Genomic DNA, 17,127 nt, shown 5'->3' with positions numbered 1-17,127 from the left:
CACACATACAATACACACAGAATCATAAACAACACGGGAATTTGTTTTACATATGTTTTACACGTCTTGCATATTTGTTACAAGAATTTTTTTGTTTATCTTTTCATGGGTGGGGAAGGAGGAAGAGAAAACAAATTGTCGTTAATTGAAAACAATTTTTTTTTTAAAGAAAAGGCACAGAAAGAGATGTAATAATGGCCTATCTATGTTTGTCTTTGTTACCTACCTGCTCCAGAAGTCTGAAATCACTATAGCTTGGCAGCTGGCCTGGAGGTTTGGGTTGGCTGACGGAGTCATTGCTTGTGTTATGGTGTAAAACCTGATAGACAAACAAGAAAACTTATGAAAATCTTTCCTTCTCGCTACACAAATAAGAGTAACAAATTCTACTTCAATGGTGGAAGGCTCAAGCCAAGTGATCAAAGACTTCAGATAGCAGCAGCAGAATGCAGAGCAGGAGACAGAGTATAGAAAAGTGAGGCTCATTATGAATGCTTTTTTAGAGACCAGTTTTCTCTGTGTGCCTTCATGTTGATAGAAAGCATTAGCTACTAATTATCAGGTTTGGATTCTGGAGAGTAGTCACTAAAAAAATGGTATGTGAGAATAACTCTGAACTCTAGGATCCCATCTGGTTTGGACTGACAAAATCCCAATTTCTTACTGGAATTAGGATCTTAGGATGAAAGATTTAGAAGTGGAAGGGTCTTGAGAGACCATTAAATTCAATACCCCTCATTTTACAGAGGAAGAAACTGAGGTCAAGAGAGGTTAAGTGACTTTCCCCAGGGTCAAACAGCTAATAAATGTCTAAGGTCAGATTTGAACTCTGATCTTCCTGGGTACAACTCCTATGCTCTATCCATTATACCATGTTGCCCCTCCTCAATTTCCACTTAGTAGTCCAGATCCTTGCCTGATGTTGGTAAAGCCTTTAAATCTAGAGATAAAAATTTGGTTCTGAGGCAGTTCCAATGTGAAGTGTCAAACTTGAGGGCTGCTCACACCAAGCTTAAAATGTAATTGGAAAACATTTAACGAAATAAACAAAAATAAAATCAAACACAGATACTGTTAATTCATGATTTTCCAAGTCAAGATTAAGCCCATGGAATTCCATTTCTATTTGAGTTTGACACCACTGGCCTAGAAGATAAGTATAGCATTTAGATATATAGTAGACACTCAATCTGGTTGAATGAAGACTAGTGAAAGCCATTAGGTGGATATGTTGACAGTAATTAAAAGGATTTCTGACTTGTTCTTGAGTCAGGAAGACATACTTTCAACTAGGCTTTCCAGGTATCTTATTATCCTTCAATTTGAAACAAATACTTCAACTTTCTGAGGGGGTAGATGGGTTAGGATTAGGTAACTTAGCTGGTCATGAAATTGTTCACCTTAATTTGAAATCAACTATTTGTCCCAAGTAAAATAACACCTTAGAGCTATGGAATGTCACAAGACAGAAATCTGGACCCTTCCTGGTGAAAGATTCCCTAACATTTGCCACAAAATACTTATGGAGAAGTGAAAATTGGTATATTTCAGTGGTAGAAGTGAGAATAAGACATAAAGAAGGGCATTCTTGCAGAGGGAACTAAGATAATTTTCATTCCTATAAGTTAATGTGGAATAAAACAATTATAGAAACTGCCGTGTTAACATCTCTCATCAGTAGACTTGATAAAAGGGAGGCCCCATAACACACTCTCTAAATTTATTGCACCCTTGCTTCTAATCAGCAGGGGAGTGGTGATTTGATGAAGCAGCATAGACATGCATGTCAATGAGGTTGATTCTTGCCGCCTTGACATTTTGTTTTTCTCTGCCACCTTGCCATTTTGTTCTTAGGACACTACAGAATTGTAAGGCTGTACTGGGACTATCCAATACCAACCTAGTATCACGCTGAGGACCACTCGATTTCAGCCAACCAGCTTCATCCCTGCTGCTTAGCCATAGGTGGAAAGATTTCAGGACAAACAGATTCTCTTTCATGCTCTGATGGAGTAGCCCAGTCCTGTTAGGTACATCACGCCTCCCCACCGTGCTCCCACCCTGTGCCTTTGGGCTAGAACTGCAGCAAATCTGCTGGAAAGCAAACTTGTATAGCCAGAGATTTGTCCAAAGGACAAAGTCACTTATTTGATAGTCTGTTGAGTAACTAACTCACCTTTGAAGGATAATAAAAGCCTGATTTTTTTGCAGACTATATGACTTGTCATCCACATGAAAATCTGCCTAATTCATTTGTGTAAATCAAACAACTGTGTGCATAGGGCTGTCAGCAATAAAAAAAACATTCATGTCAAAATTACTGGGATCAAACTTGGTTCCTACCTGTGACACAAAAGGTCTGGGAGGAAGAGCCGGGGGTGGAGGTAACAGTCCTGGTTTAGCAGCTGAAAAAACAAACAAATCATAATATATTATTGTAATTTCTTTTAAGGGATAAAGAACTCTTGTCTGTAACAAGAAATACTTGAAATGTTTTAAATGTATAATACAAATGTTGATCTACTCTGTTCTTTAAAAAAATTAAACACTAGGATACTTATTTCTAACCATTTCCCCCCACTTTATTCAGACATCCAAATCCAAGTATTTATTGAAGCAATTATTTTTAAAGACTTAGAGTAAGCAGGAGTGGAATGGCACCACATAGGCCATGAGACTGGAACAAAACATTTCAGGAAGTCAGCTATTATTCAGGGGTTTATCATTTACTTCAGGATAACACAGCTCCCTTGCTTTTCTGTCTTTCTCTTGTTTTTTGGCCATTGAAATGTAAATAAAGATAGGGAATAGACCATGAAAAACAAAAGGAGTGGGACTCAAACAAGTAAATTTTTTTATTCCTGAATAGTTTCTTCAGTCATTTCAGTCCAGTATGACTTTTTGTGACCCCATTTGGGGTTTTCTTGGAAAAGATACTGGAGTGGTTTGCCATTTCCTTCTCCATCTCATTTTATAGCTGAGGAACTAAGGCAAACAGTGCTAAGTGACTTGCCCAGGGTCACACAGCTAGGCAGCATCTAAGGCCAGATTTTAACTCAGGAAGATGAGTCTTCCTGACTTCAGGCCCGGCACCCTACGCACTGTGCCACCTAGCTGCCATTCTATAATATAATCTTCAATATAAAGAGTTCTGGGTAACAGATTTGGAAGTAGGGAATGAAGAGTTGAGACTAATTACTAAAGTGATATTTTATGAGGAACCTTGACATAGTAGATTGAGAATTGGACTTAGGGTCAGAAGGACCTGAGTTTGAATCCTGTCTCTGACTTTTTTTTTTTTTTTGGTGAGGCAATTGGGGTTAAGTGACTTGCCCAGGGTCACACAGCTAGTAAGTGTCAAGTGTCTGAGGCCACGCATTAGAACTCAGGTCCTCCTGACTCCAGGGCTGATGCTCTATGCTCTGCACCACCTAGCTGCCCCTCCTGCCTCTGATTCTTGACCTGTGTGACCCTGGACAAGTCACGCTGTTTTGGTTTCTTCATCTGTAAAATGAAGATAATAGTATTTAAGTCACAGGGTTGTTGTAAGGATCAAATGAAATATACATGAAAGCATTTTGCTTAAGTGGTATATAAATGTTAGCTATCATCATCATTATATTTGCTGGGTTACTTATAGATTTTAATTTCTTTGTTAGCCATGATCCTTACCAACATGGATAAGTTGTGGAAATGATTTTATATTGAACATACACACACATGCACACATGCACACTTGTGTATGTGATATAATCTGATTCCAAATGAAAGCTACTTTTAGAAAAAAAAATTTGAGTCATTAACACGGTGATTTTTAAAAGTTATATAACATACTTAGATAAACTTCAGCTAAATCAAGAATAATACCTTACCTGTCACTAAATAATTGAGAAATGATACATGTACTAGATAAATCTGATACATGAAAACTCAGTATAATAATATAAAAATCAATTTTAATGTTATATAAAATCTTTTTTTATATGGGCAAGATAAATCATCTTACTTGCAAAACAGAGGAAAATAAAATTTTCTATTCAGGTGTAGGAGATTCACAAAATATATAGCATATTTGGTAACATGTACAATCACCAGTGCCCTAACGGAAACTAATGCCTAAGTTTTTGCAGGTATTTCTCTAAACTGAGTCAGAACAGCTCAAGGGAATGGGGGGTGGGGAGTGGAAGAGGGGGAGAGGCGCTTTCTTAATGTAACTCAGAGTAATGTAATTCAGTCTTTCATTCCAAGCTAGTGACCTGAGATGGTACCGAACATGTGGCCCATCCATTATTTCTCTCAATCTGTCTCTAGTTAAATCCATGAAACACTTCACAAGGTCAAGCTGCAGGGGTATTGAGGCTCTGTACAGGCATCTGTAATGAAGAATCCTAAGTTTAAAAGTACATATCAGGTGGAGTTGATGGAAGTCACTTGGAGTTAACCTCGAAGGGCCCCCTATCAAATATAGACTTCTGAAGCCCCAGTCTTTAAATCACTTCTGTTGAACATTTCCCAAACCAATGCTTGTCCTTTGGAAAAGTCCAAACAACTATACTTGAGTAATTTATATATTAAAGCAAAATTTTATTTTAAAAAAATGCTAAACAAGTGAGAACATCACATATTTTCATTTTCTTTATAACTCATCAATCTTTAAAAAATACAACAAACACTACAATAATTTCAATGGTAAAAACATCCAGCGTCAACAAAGACCATGTATCTTCACTGTTTAAAATCTATTCCCTAAACCAAAAAATGCAACCCCCATCAACAGCTAAAGCACAAAACCACCACAAAAAAACAGAGCCAACAGTTTTTAAGATAATTAAAATATTTAGTACACCTAAAAGTAACTAAACACTGCTCTGAAGATGTAATAGACAAAATGAAAAAAAATTACATTTCTTTTTAGATTGCAAGCAGAAATAGAATCTCATTTCTCACTGTGCTCCCTTCTGTGACATGGCCACCACCTCTCGGGTACAAGCCCTCATCATCTCACACCTGAACCATTCCAGTTGCCTGTTGGTGAGTCTCCCTACCTTGAATCTCCTTCAATCCAGTTCATTCTCCACTTGGCTGTCACAGTGTTCTTCCTAAAGCACAGTTCTGACCATGTCACCTCCCTATTCAATAAACTCCAGTGGGTCCATAACCCCTCCAGGATCAAACTTTTTACAACCTGGCCCCCTCCTACTTTTCCAACCTTCTTACACTTTCTTCATTCCCCACATATGTGGTGATCCAGTAACTTGCCTCCTTGCTGTTCTTCACATACAACACTCCATCTCCAAACTCTGGCCATTTTGACTGGGTATCTTTCATAACTGGAATACTCTCCCTCTTCCACCTCCTCGCTTCCTTCAAATCCCAGTTAAAATCCCACTGTCTATATGAAGCCTTTCCTGATCCCCCTTAATGTTAATGCCTTCTCTCTGTTAATTATTTCCAATTTATCCTGCACATGGTTTGTTTGAACATAGCTATTTACATGTTGACTCCCTCATTAGACTGTGTGAGCTTCTTAACAGCAAGGACTATCTTTTGCTTTTTTTTTTTAATCCTTAGTACTTAGCTCAGTGCCTGGCATATAGTAGGTGCTTAATGAATGTTTTTGTTCTTGTAATTCAGTTGTGTCCGATTACTTGTGACCCCATTTTGGGGTTTTCTTGGCAAAATATTAGAGTGGTTTGCCATTTCCTTCTCCAGCTCATTTTAGAGATGAGGAACTGAGGCAAACAGGGTTAAGTGATTTGCCCAGGGTCACACAGCTAACACAGCTAGTGTCTAACATTGAAGTTGAACTTGGGAAGATGAGTCTTCCTGATTCCAAAGCCAGTGTTCTATCCACTGCACCACCTAGCTACCCTTTTAATAAATGCTTACTGACTGACTAAAACAGAAAGATCAGACTTTGTACTTGAATTGCCTGTAACTTGAACAGGTTAATTCCATCTATTCTGCACCTCTCCAAAATGCAACATAAATTTTAGATGCTCATTCCTCTCAGTGTAGTTGGAAGTTCACTTGTTTTATTTACTTATTGATCTCTAGAGAAATTAGTACAGTGAATTGCATTCAAACAATTTTGTTCTATCATTCACTAGAATTTGACCTGTGTTCTATGTGAAAATCAACAAAACTACAACCAGAAGACTACTGTGCTTTTCCTAAAACTTCTCCAAAAATGGGTTGAATAGGAGCAATTTCAAACTTACTTGTTTAAGTTAATGTGGGACCAAATATCAAGGGTGTCAAAGAAACTGTTATATACTAAACTGAAATCTAGCTGGTAGAAAATAGAAACTTTTATGAATCAGTCATAGAAGCCACAACCCTGGTGTGGTATTTCTTCATATCGTACAAAGTCCTTGCTATGGTTTCAGTTAAGTATTACAAAGGTAATTGATCAATTTTTTTTCTGGCCTGGTTGCCCAAAATACTGACAAAATATTTTCAAATATATGCATTCCTAAACAAGAGCTGGATCAAAAGAATATATTTGTCCTGAACATTTTTAATTTTAAAATACTACTATACTTCATATTTGAAAATAACATTGTTGATGGTCAGATCTACTGTACTATGTGAGTGGAACTATATAGATAAATGAAAAGTCTGTTTTTTCAGCTTTGGATCTTAGACTTGTTGCCATCTCAGAATCTTTGCTTGAGAAGACGTTACATATTATCGATTGCTGAATATAAAATAATTGCATCTCCTAGTTATTTTCAGCAATATCATACACACTATTTCAGTTGAATCCTTAGAGCATTTGGTATACTACAGAATATTTGAACAGAAGTCCTTAGTATGTTACAGACCACCCAGACAGAACCAAGAAATCAGTCCTAAGTCTGGCACAGCATGGGGACCTTTAATTATTTGAACATTTATTTGGCAGTCAAAAACATGCTGAATTTGAAAAACGGAACATGACATAGGTTGGAATTCTGACTCTGACACTTATTACCTGTGTTACCTTGGACAAATCATTTAAATTCTCTGGGCCTCAGTTTCTTCACCTGTAAAATGATGCTTTGGAATCAAATCCCTCTAAGGCACTTCAGGTTCTAGATATATGATCCTATTATTCTGTGTAGTCTACTCTTATTCTTATTCTCATTCTCTTACTCTCTTCTCTGTCTGTATCTGTTTTCTCTTTCTTTCTCTCTCTCTCTCTCTCTCTCTCTCTGCCCTATCTTACCTTAATGATGATTTGAGTTTCAAAATCGAATGATTTGATGAAGAAAACTCCTCTCCTAAAAGTGATTCTCACCAATAAGAAATTGGTTGCTGAAATAAATAGGATGGGAACCTTTGCATTGATACAATCCCACTCTCACTTAGAATTTGTGGCCAAGGAGAGGAAAGTTGTGTATAGGTTAACGTGCATTCTATATTTTGAGAGAATATATTTCAAAGGCTTTGGAGAATGAAGAGGTAGTATCCTATGGACTAAAATTCTACAAGGGAAGTCATTCCAGGTCAGAGCTTTCATTCTAAAGAATAAAAATCTGAATGCACAAAGAGAAACAATTCTGATGAGGAAAAAAAAGTGGAGAGTTGTCTAAATAGATCTACAGGGATGTTCAGGGAAATCACTAATTCAGATTTTTAAAAGCTGCATATAGGAGATCAAAGCTAGAACAGGTAAGGGAGGACAAATATAAAAGCATAGCAAGGTCCAGTAAGCATAGTGACAGGAGCATTAAACCCAAGAATATAAGCCTTTGGGGAAAGGAACTGCTTTGTGCCTTTATTTTACAGCACCCAGCACTGTGCCTGACACAAAGTGGGCATATAATAAGTGTTTGCTGATTACTGTTGATGAGGTCCACTGTATTCTGCCCTAGTTTAGAGTACTGCTGTCATATTTGGGCACTACATATTTGGAAAAATAATGATAAATTAGAAAAAGTCTGGTGCAGGGCAACCAGGATGCTGAAAGACCTCAAGATGTGCCATAAAAATATTGGTTGAAGCAATTGTTTAGCCTGCAAAAGGCGCCATCTTTAAGGATCTGGAGGGTTATTAAATGGAAGAAGAAATAAACATGTTCTGATTGGCCCCAAAAGGTAGAGCTGGGAACAATGGGTGGAAGCCATAGAGGGGCAGACTCGGGCTTGATGTAAGGAAAACCTTCTTAATCATCAACAAAAGCAGAATGAGCTGCCTTGACAGAGTTGACTTCTCATCATTAAGTGCCTTCCAGCCAGGAATGGGACACTCTTTTGCTGGGGATGCTGTCAAGAAAAGTCTTGTTCAGGTATGGAGTGGTACTTTCTGAGTCCCCTTCAATACTGAGATCCTGATTTATTTTCGACCAACAAGTCTTTATTAAGTACCTTTCTTTGTATTTCTAGGACTTACAACAGTGTTTGGTACATCATATGGGGCTTAATAAATGCTAGTGAGCTGACTACCTACTATCTGCAAAGCAACGTGGTAGACACAGTGTCCTTGGAGGCAGCTAAGTAATACAGCAGATAAAACACTGGTCCTGGAATCAGGAAGACCTGAGTTCAAATTGGTCCTCAGATACAAGGGTCAGCATGACCCTGGGCACGTCACTTAACTTCTGTCTGTGAAAATATGCATTCAACTGTGAAATGAGGAGAATAATTTCAACTGCCTCCCAGGGTTATTGTGAGGATCAAATGAGATAATATTTCTAAATTGCTTAGCACAGTGTCTGGCACACAGTAGGGACTATTTAAATGCTTATTTCCCTCCCCTCTCCCAGCCCCTCAGTGTATGTTCACTTCTTAAACCAAGAATATGTTATACTTGATCCTCATCTTCCAGGGGTTTATCATTCAGGATTACCATACACAGAAAGGTAAATTAATGGCAAAAGGTAGTCAGTATAAAATACAGGCAGGATATGGTTCAACTGCATTCATCAAACATTTATTAAACACCTACTAGGTGCCAGGCATCGTGCAAGATGATGAAGTGTCAAATAAGGGACACCGGTAATAAATTAGTGCTAAATATCATCTTGGTTTGGGGTAGTCAGGAAAGGCCTGGAAGAGGTGAAGGAAGTAGGATTTAAGCTTCACTTTGAAGACTGAAAAAGATTTATGTTGGTGGAAAGGAGTACAGGTTTTCCAAGCAAGCGGAAGAGTGTGAGACAAAGCTGGAAAGTGAAAGGTATATTTAGGGGACTGTGAGTAGATCAATTAGACCAAGATCAAATAAAGTACAAATTCTTCTTTTCAGTATTTAAAGCCCTTCACAACCTGGCCCCAAACCCATCTTTCTAATCTCATTATACATTACTCCCCCTCTATGCTCCTTGTATTTCAGTCAAAGTGGTCTTCTTGTATAAGACATTAAATGATTAGATTTGTAATCTTGATATCTAGCACAATTAGGCTTTATTGAATGATTCAAAGTTAGGTTGATAAAGCTGTATGGGCAGGTGGGAGTACAGAGAGGATGACTACATAAGATGCCGCATCTTCCCATATTAGAAATGTTCATCCTATCCACCTCTACTTTCTAGAATCTGTAGTTTTCTCCAAAGCTCCGCTCAAATGCCATCTGAGAAATATCCCAATCCTCTCAGCTGCTAGCACATCCCTCTCTCTGTCCTCCCCCAAAACAAACTACAGTACATGTATATATTTATTTTGTATAGTCTTATACATACATATCTTGCTTCCCCAGTAGAATGTTAGCTCCTTGGAGCAAAAATTGTTTCTTTTATGTCTGTGTAATGCCAACACCTAGCATACTGCCTGGCACATATGAGGTATTTCATAAATGTTTATTGATGGACTGATGAGTGAAGGATTCAATTAGACTTTAGTGAAGGATTCACTGTATATGCTGATAAAGCTGTCTGAGCAAGTACAGACATTCAGAAGCATCACTGGCATATAGGAACCCAGACTTTCTTCCATAGGCCACCAAAAGTCGTTCAAAGTTTTCAATCAAACAATCAATATTTATTCTTTACTCTGTCTAAGGTATTGCGCTGAGTGTTGTAAGAGATGAAAAGAAGTATAAAACAAAACTCTGGTCCATAAGGAACTTGGTCAAAGTTGTGGGATAAAAGAAAAGCTATGAATAGCAGTTCAAATCTCACAAGGTCTTCTTCCTTGTAGTTGTCCCATTTTAGCTCATTCTAGAATAGGTATTTGAATAGATGTTGCCTTGTTACCTAATCCTGGAGAGAAGTTCATCTTCAGGCCATCCTAAATGATGACCAAGATGGGTCTGGGGGAAAAGGAAAGATTCACACTCATTTGGAGGGGCATTGAAAAATTGGACCTGACCTGACCTCTCAGTTCATTCCTGATTTAGAGGATGTTGGGCATCTGATTCAGTTTAAGGTTCATCCAAAATACCAACTCAGATGTCCCAAACCGTGACTGCCTCAGTGATCTTTAAACAGTAAGCACTTTAAAATAAAAAAGAGTCTATAGATTTGGGCATCTCTTGATTGTGGCTAATACAATTCTATTTTTCAATCCTCCAATTACCCTAATAAGCATCATGGTGAGGTTCCTTTACATCATGGTCTTAGGTTCTGTTTAAATCTGTTTCTAAAACTCATATTCTGGTAAACTTGATCTTTTAACTCCAAGTTCTGTCATCAAACAAATTTTGTATATGATGGTGTGTGTGTGTGTGTGTGTGTGCACATGCACACACACACACACACACACACACATAAGCATGAGCCCACACACATTTATTATTAAAACTAGCTACAAAAAGGGTAAAGAGTTAAAAAAGGAAGGGAAAAGGAAGGGAAAAATGATTCCTCTCTAATTGGAGGTCACATTAGTTAATGTAGTGTTATACTACAGATCTGTAAATCTTTTCTGGCTTCTCACCAGCCACGTGGAAAGAAAAAAGGAAAAACTTTGAGACAAAGGAACTAAAACTTGGGAGGAATCATCTTAGCAGTTTTTGGAGGGAAGGAATAGTAAGCAGAATATTCCCTAAGATAAAGTCCCCACAGATTAAGCTGAAAGGAACATTAAAAAATGCTTTATGCTAAAATAGTCATAGGAAAACTACAGTCGATGTATATAAATTCTATAGATCAACAGGCCATTTCATGAATGCCCACTCAAAAATATTAATGTTGTGTCAAATTTTCATCTGTTTTGTATACTTAAATACTTTAACATTCTTATCATTGTGGGGAAGGGAAAAGGCGACCTTCACTTGGACAATATTTTAAAATATGATTCTTTAAATATAAGCAGTGAGGTACTGGAGTCAGCCTAAACTCAAGGTGATTGTAAAATTTTCAGCATGAGCACTTATAACTCAGAAATCAGCAACTACAACAAATCAGGACTTGACTTATTGTTTTGTTGATTGCCTAGACTTAATGAGATGGAAAAAATGTTAATAACACAGATTAAACTTTAAAATGCATCTTGTGTACGTTCCCCCCAAGAAAGCCAGCTGTTAAAAATTTATCAGCACACCACTAAATATAAGGTACATTGTAATGGGAAAAGTCAATGAACCAGTTTTTTTATTTAAGCACCTACCATGTGTCAGGTACCAGGGTAGTAGTCAGGGGACCTGGGGTTTGGTCCTGGATGTATGACGTGATGTAAGTCACTTAACATCTCTGGGATTTAGCTCTTTCATCTTAAAAGTGAAGGATTAAGCTAGATGATCTCTCGAGTGATTCCCAGGTCAAATATTTTATGAGTAAATGACTCTATGGCCTAAAGCCAAGAGTATATATTCCCAATGAGGATTTTTACTTCAATTCAAATTGTTAAGAGTAATGATCAAGATAAGAGAAATGCTCAACTCAAATCTATGAGGAAAAAATGAAGTTAGACTTAAGAGATGTGCAATAATTAAGGATCAATACCAAATTGTATTTAGGCATTTATTATTTTTTTAAATATTGCTCTGATTTTATATTTTTTATAAAAAGTGATTAGTAATATTTATGAACATTAGCTGTTTTTAACAAAAAATGTTCTATTTTAGAGTGTTTTTCAAAAATAGAATTGAGTGGAATAAGTATTCATTTCTTGCTTTCTTTCAATTATCAAGTGGTTTTGGGGAGCCAGTTTGATTCCCAAAGCCATAACTGAGGTACCACTTTTCATTTCATTTCACCATGACTTAGTAAACAGTGCTAGCCTTAAAAGTTCAAATCTACACTACACACACACACTCACTCACACAAAACATAAAACATAGTAAAGTCATAAGTTATTTCAAGATGTTCATAAAAGGTTTAAGTGCATGGCATGAATTTCACTCTCCTGTATTTTACATAACAAAAATTTAAACCCTGAGTTATGGTAGAAATCATATATTAGACTATTTTTCAGTATTTATTTAGCCAAAATTAGGTGTACTGCACCTTCAATGTACTATATGACGGAAGGGGAGAGATCATATATGGGTCAGATCTATCAAATGCCTCAAGATAGGCTACCTATAGTGCCAAAATGGATGAAAACATTCAACAATAGCATTACGCAATATCGTCGTCCCATGACCAACATCTTAAAATTACTTACTACTCTGAAAAATAATATTTGAAGAATTTTCCCCTAACAGGAACCAATGGCAAAATATTAACTAAGACAAAGAAAAATTAATTCCAGTCAATAATTCAACATAGGAAGGTATTCCCTAAGCCAGGAATTTCATACCAAAACCTAAGAACATTCATAATCTTCTATAGAGAAACTTCTAGCTCACCGTTCAGCTAGGGTTATTTACTATATTTTATTTTATCCAGCATACTCATATACAAAATAAATGATTGACCACTATGCAATCAAAGCAATGCTGAAAAATATTATTGCCAAATATAATCTGTGGTTTCTGGGTACCTTGAATGTGTTGACTATGTATATGGCAATATAACATTAATACAAAATGCTACTTTCTTGACTTTGGGGGAGGGCAGTACATGGGGAGAATTATGAGATGGTAGGGCATTAGGGTTGTAAATCACACTTTGAAAATGTTCATTTAAAAAAGCAATCGTATTTGTTTTATTTTGAAAACCCTATTTTTTCCAACTACTTGTAAAAACAATTTTAGCATTCATTTTTTAAAAATCTTAAGTTCCAAATTCTTTCGCTTCCCTTCCTCCTCATTGAGAAGGTAAGCAATTTGATATAAGCAACCATATTGCAGGGACTGTCAATTGACCTCTGTGTCTATTCTTGAGCAATTAATATAGCAGAGTCATATTTTGGCACAACTTTCTCAAATCACAAAGACAATTAGGATATTCAAATGGAAAAGGAAAACACTCAAAACCCTGAAAACCAGATTAAAGGTTATGTACAAATTCCAGTACTCAATCATCCATTCAGGAAGTCCTTATGATTCGTCCCACCATTTGAGACAGCTATCCAAGTTAAACAAATCTTCTATATTTTCAGGTTTGTCGATTACTACAGGGTTAGGGCAACATCAAGTTCCTAAAATCTCCTTGTCTTCTTGTAATTGAAACTGAAACTCTCTAACATTTTTATCCACTTGCCTCATTGAATTTTCCAGCCCAAATAGCAAATACTTTTCATTGATGTTAATTAATAACTATACATACAACTATGTTAATTGAAATTATTCTAATAATTTCTTTCATGTTTTTTATAAAGCCTCACCTTACCGACTTAAATAAAAACCTACTCTAACCCACCCACCCCCCCCAAAAAAAAAACAAACCAGGTGCCCACTGGGCAAGAGAATACTTTAAGGAAGGAAATTGATATTCAACAGTAGATCTAATTAGGTAAGGAATGATTTTTTTTTTAAAGGAATGATTTTTAGATACAAAAAAGGTCTCTTGCCATCTGAGTGAAGAATATTAAAAATGGAGTTGGGGGATGGATCCAAGCACAAAAATTTTAAAGAAGGTTTAAGTAGACTCATATATGTTGTCACTAGTATCTACCATGCTAAGTACCAAGTGGCAGGTAAATCATATGCAAAGCTTCAAGTATTCTTGCAAGTTTGTGACCTTAATGACCTACTATAAAGATCATCAGTTGTCTAAGCAAGCTTATCTAAGGAATTTCTCTTCGTAACACAAATCATCTATTATCTCTCTTTCTCCTATCCAATGATAATACGGGCCTCATTTTAGAGAATAAACAAACTAGCTGTAGTATGTGGGCATATAAAATACCTCTGAATGTGTACATGTGCACACATGTGTGCTAAGTGGCACAGTGGATACAGCGCTGAGTCTGGAGTTAGGAAGATGAGTTCAAATCTGGCCTCAGATACTTACTAGCAGTGTGACCCTAGGTAAGTCACTTAACCCTATTTGCCTTAGTTCTTCATCTGTAAAATGAGCTAGAGAAGGAAATGGCAAACAACTCCAGTGTCTTTGCCAAGAAAACCCCAAATGGGGTCATGAAGAGTCAGACATGACTTAAATGACTGAACAACATACATATGTGTGACACACATTTAGACTCAATAGGAGTTTGAAAAAATATTACAAACCCATAATATTGTTCCCTCTACAAGAAAAGATTCTGCTCCTTGATGACCACAAATAAATTCATCCCCTAGAATATATTCAGTGTAAATAATCATAATGGTTGTTGTCCTTTCTGCACAAGTGTCCATCAATACCTATATCTGAAGGTGAAGAATCATTTGAAAGAAAATTAAACACAATATTTATTGGCGTGTTGGCTGGTATTTTGTCAATCTAGCAAAAATTTTGGGTATCTAGGTCTCATGATCATCTTCCAACAGCTTCCCCTAACCCTGCTGCTGGCTTCCTCATTCTCTTCCATTTCAACTCTACCCCCACAATGTCTCAGTCTAGATCTACCCACCCATTCAACCATGCCCCCTAGAACCCCTAATCTATAATCAGCAAACTTCCTTTCATTTTAGACCTCTTTCCCTTCTGCTCCTTTCATCTTCTGTCACTCACTGAGACCTGGCTCTCCCTGGAGAACAGATCCCAGGTCATCCTTTCCAGTTCTGGTCCTACTTTCTTGTATATGCCCCAGCTCCCAGTCTGGGAGTTGGAATACTTCTTGTTCTCCATTGCCACTTCCAGACTCTCCCATATTATTGTCACTAAGCAACCTCTCCCCCCTTTAAGATTTATTCTTTCCAATTTTATCATACAATCTAGGTCCTTGTGACCTATTATCTACAATGAACCAGCCTTTTGGCAAATTCTTCCTCTCCACCTCAATGCTCATCTTCCTACTCAGGGACTTCAATATACCTAATGGACACTTACTTAACTACCCTAACTTCCCAGTTCCTCAGTTTACTCAACTTTCGTAACTTATTCCTTCACTCTACCTTCGCCATACACAGGGATGATCTTTTTTATTATCCTTAATGTTGCCATCACCCACACTTCATGTTTAAGAAGTCTGAAACTCAGTTTTCTGATCATAATCTTTTAGCATTCCTTCACTCCCTATGCCTTTCTTCTCATATACCCGTTCTTCATCTTCACTATGTCTTCCAAACTCCTCCATCCCTTTAGCTATACTCTCCTCTCCAATTTCAACTCCCTATAGAACTTTTTTAATGCTATACTATTTTTCTACTCTCAATCCCTTGTTCCATTGTCCAATTCCCTTGTTCCATTGTCCAATTACCATCATGCCCTGCCAAACAGCAACTCTGGATTATTTCCATTATCTATCTCCATCGCTTCTTATACACTATTGAATAGAGAGAGAAGTCATGAAACCATGCTTGACTGGATCCACTACAAATTTCTGTTACCTAATTCAACTAGTTCCTCACTACAGGAGGACAACCCTTCTCTAGATTGTGGAGAACATTATGATTCTCTATCCTACTCATCCCAAGGGTTTTCCAGACTTTCTCTTCTCTCATCAAGCACCTATGGTACCCTTTTCCCCATGCTCTCAGCTGAGGACCTCACCTCGTATTCTACCAAAAAAACTCAAGGCCATTCACTTAAAATTTTCTCTTTTGCCCTCTCCTTAGCTCTTATCTCCCTGATGTCATCCCCTACTATCTCTTTCTTTGCTCGAGTCTCTGATGAAGAATTGGGCCTTCCACTTGCCAAGGCCAACCCCTCTGTCTGCACCTGTGATCTTACCCTCTCCAATCCTCTCCAGAAGAAAGCCACTACAATTACACATATGCCCAATGGGTCTAATTTTCAATCTTTATCTACCATCTTAAATCTCCATCTATTCTATTCCTTCTGTCTACAAACATGCCCAAATCTTCCCAGCCTTTAAAAAAAACCCTCACTAGATCCTATAGCCCACTTCCCAGCTAGACTCCCTGAAAAAGTCACCTACACGTGGTGCACCCGTTTCCTCTCATTTCACTCAATCCTCAAATCTGCTTTTCATCCTCATCATTCAACTGAAACTGTTCTCTCCAGAGTAAGCAGTGATCTCTTCATTCTTCATTCTTCTTGACCTCTGTATCCTTTGACACTGCTGAACACGTCCTCCTAGATACTTAGTCTTTCTGAGAATTTTATGACTCACTCTCTCCTGGTTATTCTCCCACCTGGTGTAATTGCTCCTTTTTGGTTTCCTTTGCTTATTAATTATCCATATTACACACATTAATTGTGGTATCCTTTTCCCTTTATACTTTTTCACTTGGTCATCTCATCAGTTTCCATGGATTCAATCATAAATTCCATGCAGATGACTCTTGATTCTAGATATTCAGCCCTAAGCTCTCTTCGGCTACAGTCCCACATGAAGAACTGCTTATTGGATATTTCAAACTGAATTCCCTGTAAGCATCTCAAATTCAATGCCTATAACAGAATTCATTTTCTTTCTCCCAAACCCATCCTTTTTCTACACTTCTAAAAGTTCTACCATCTTTCCAATCATCCAGGTTTGCAATCTAGCACATAGTAGGTGCTTAATAAATGTATCATTCTCAACTACCCATTCTCACTTACCCACAATCCAAACAGTGGCCAAATCTTGTCATTTCCATCCCCAGAACAACTGTCATATATTCCTTTCTCTCCACTTTATACTGCCAGCACAAATCCTTGTCACTTCTTCCCTGGAATGTTGCAACAGCCTCCTATTTAGTCTCCTGCCTCACCCCTCTGTACTCCAATCCATCCTCTATACAGATGCCAATGTGATTTTTCTAGAGCATAATTCT

The 17,127-nt window shown here is 37.3% G+C and overlaps 1 protein-coding gene across 5 annotated transcripts in view; it reads right to left on the bottom strand.

The window, feature by feature from the left end:
- The window catches only part of REPS2 (RALBP1 associated Eps domain containing 2), a 256,055-nt gene that overhangs the window by 56,997 nt on the left and 181,931 nt on the right, over positions 1-17,127 (bottom strand). For all 5 annotated transcript variants that reach the window (XM_027835347.1, XM_027835349.1, XM_027835351.1 and 2 more), the window contains 2 exons: positions 2,344-2,405; positions 227-319 (listed from right to left, as the gene is read on the bottom strand). In XM_027835347.1, the coding sequence (XP_027691148.1) occupies positions 227-319; positions 2,344-2,405 (155 nt within the window). The remainder of the gene's footprint in view (positions 1-226; positions 320-2,343; positions 2,406-17,127) is intronic.

Source organism: Vombatus ursinus, unplaced genomic scaffold (assembly GCF_900497805.2).
Source record: "Vombatus ursinus unplaced genomic scaffold, bare-nosed wombat genome assembly UNPS02014814.1, whole genome shotgun sequence".
NCBI classification, from domain to species: Eukaryota; Metazoa; Chordata; class Mammalia; order Diprotodontia; family Vombatidae; genus Vombatus; species Vombatus ursinus.
This window is presented reverse-complemented; position numbering and strand designations above follow the sequence as displayed.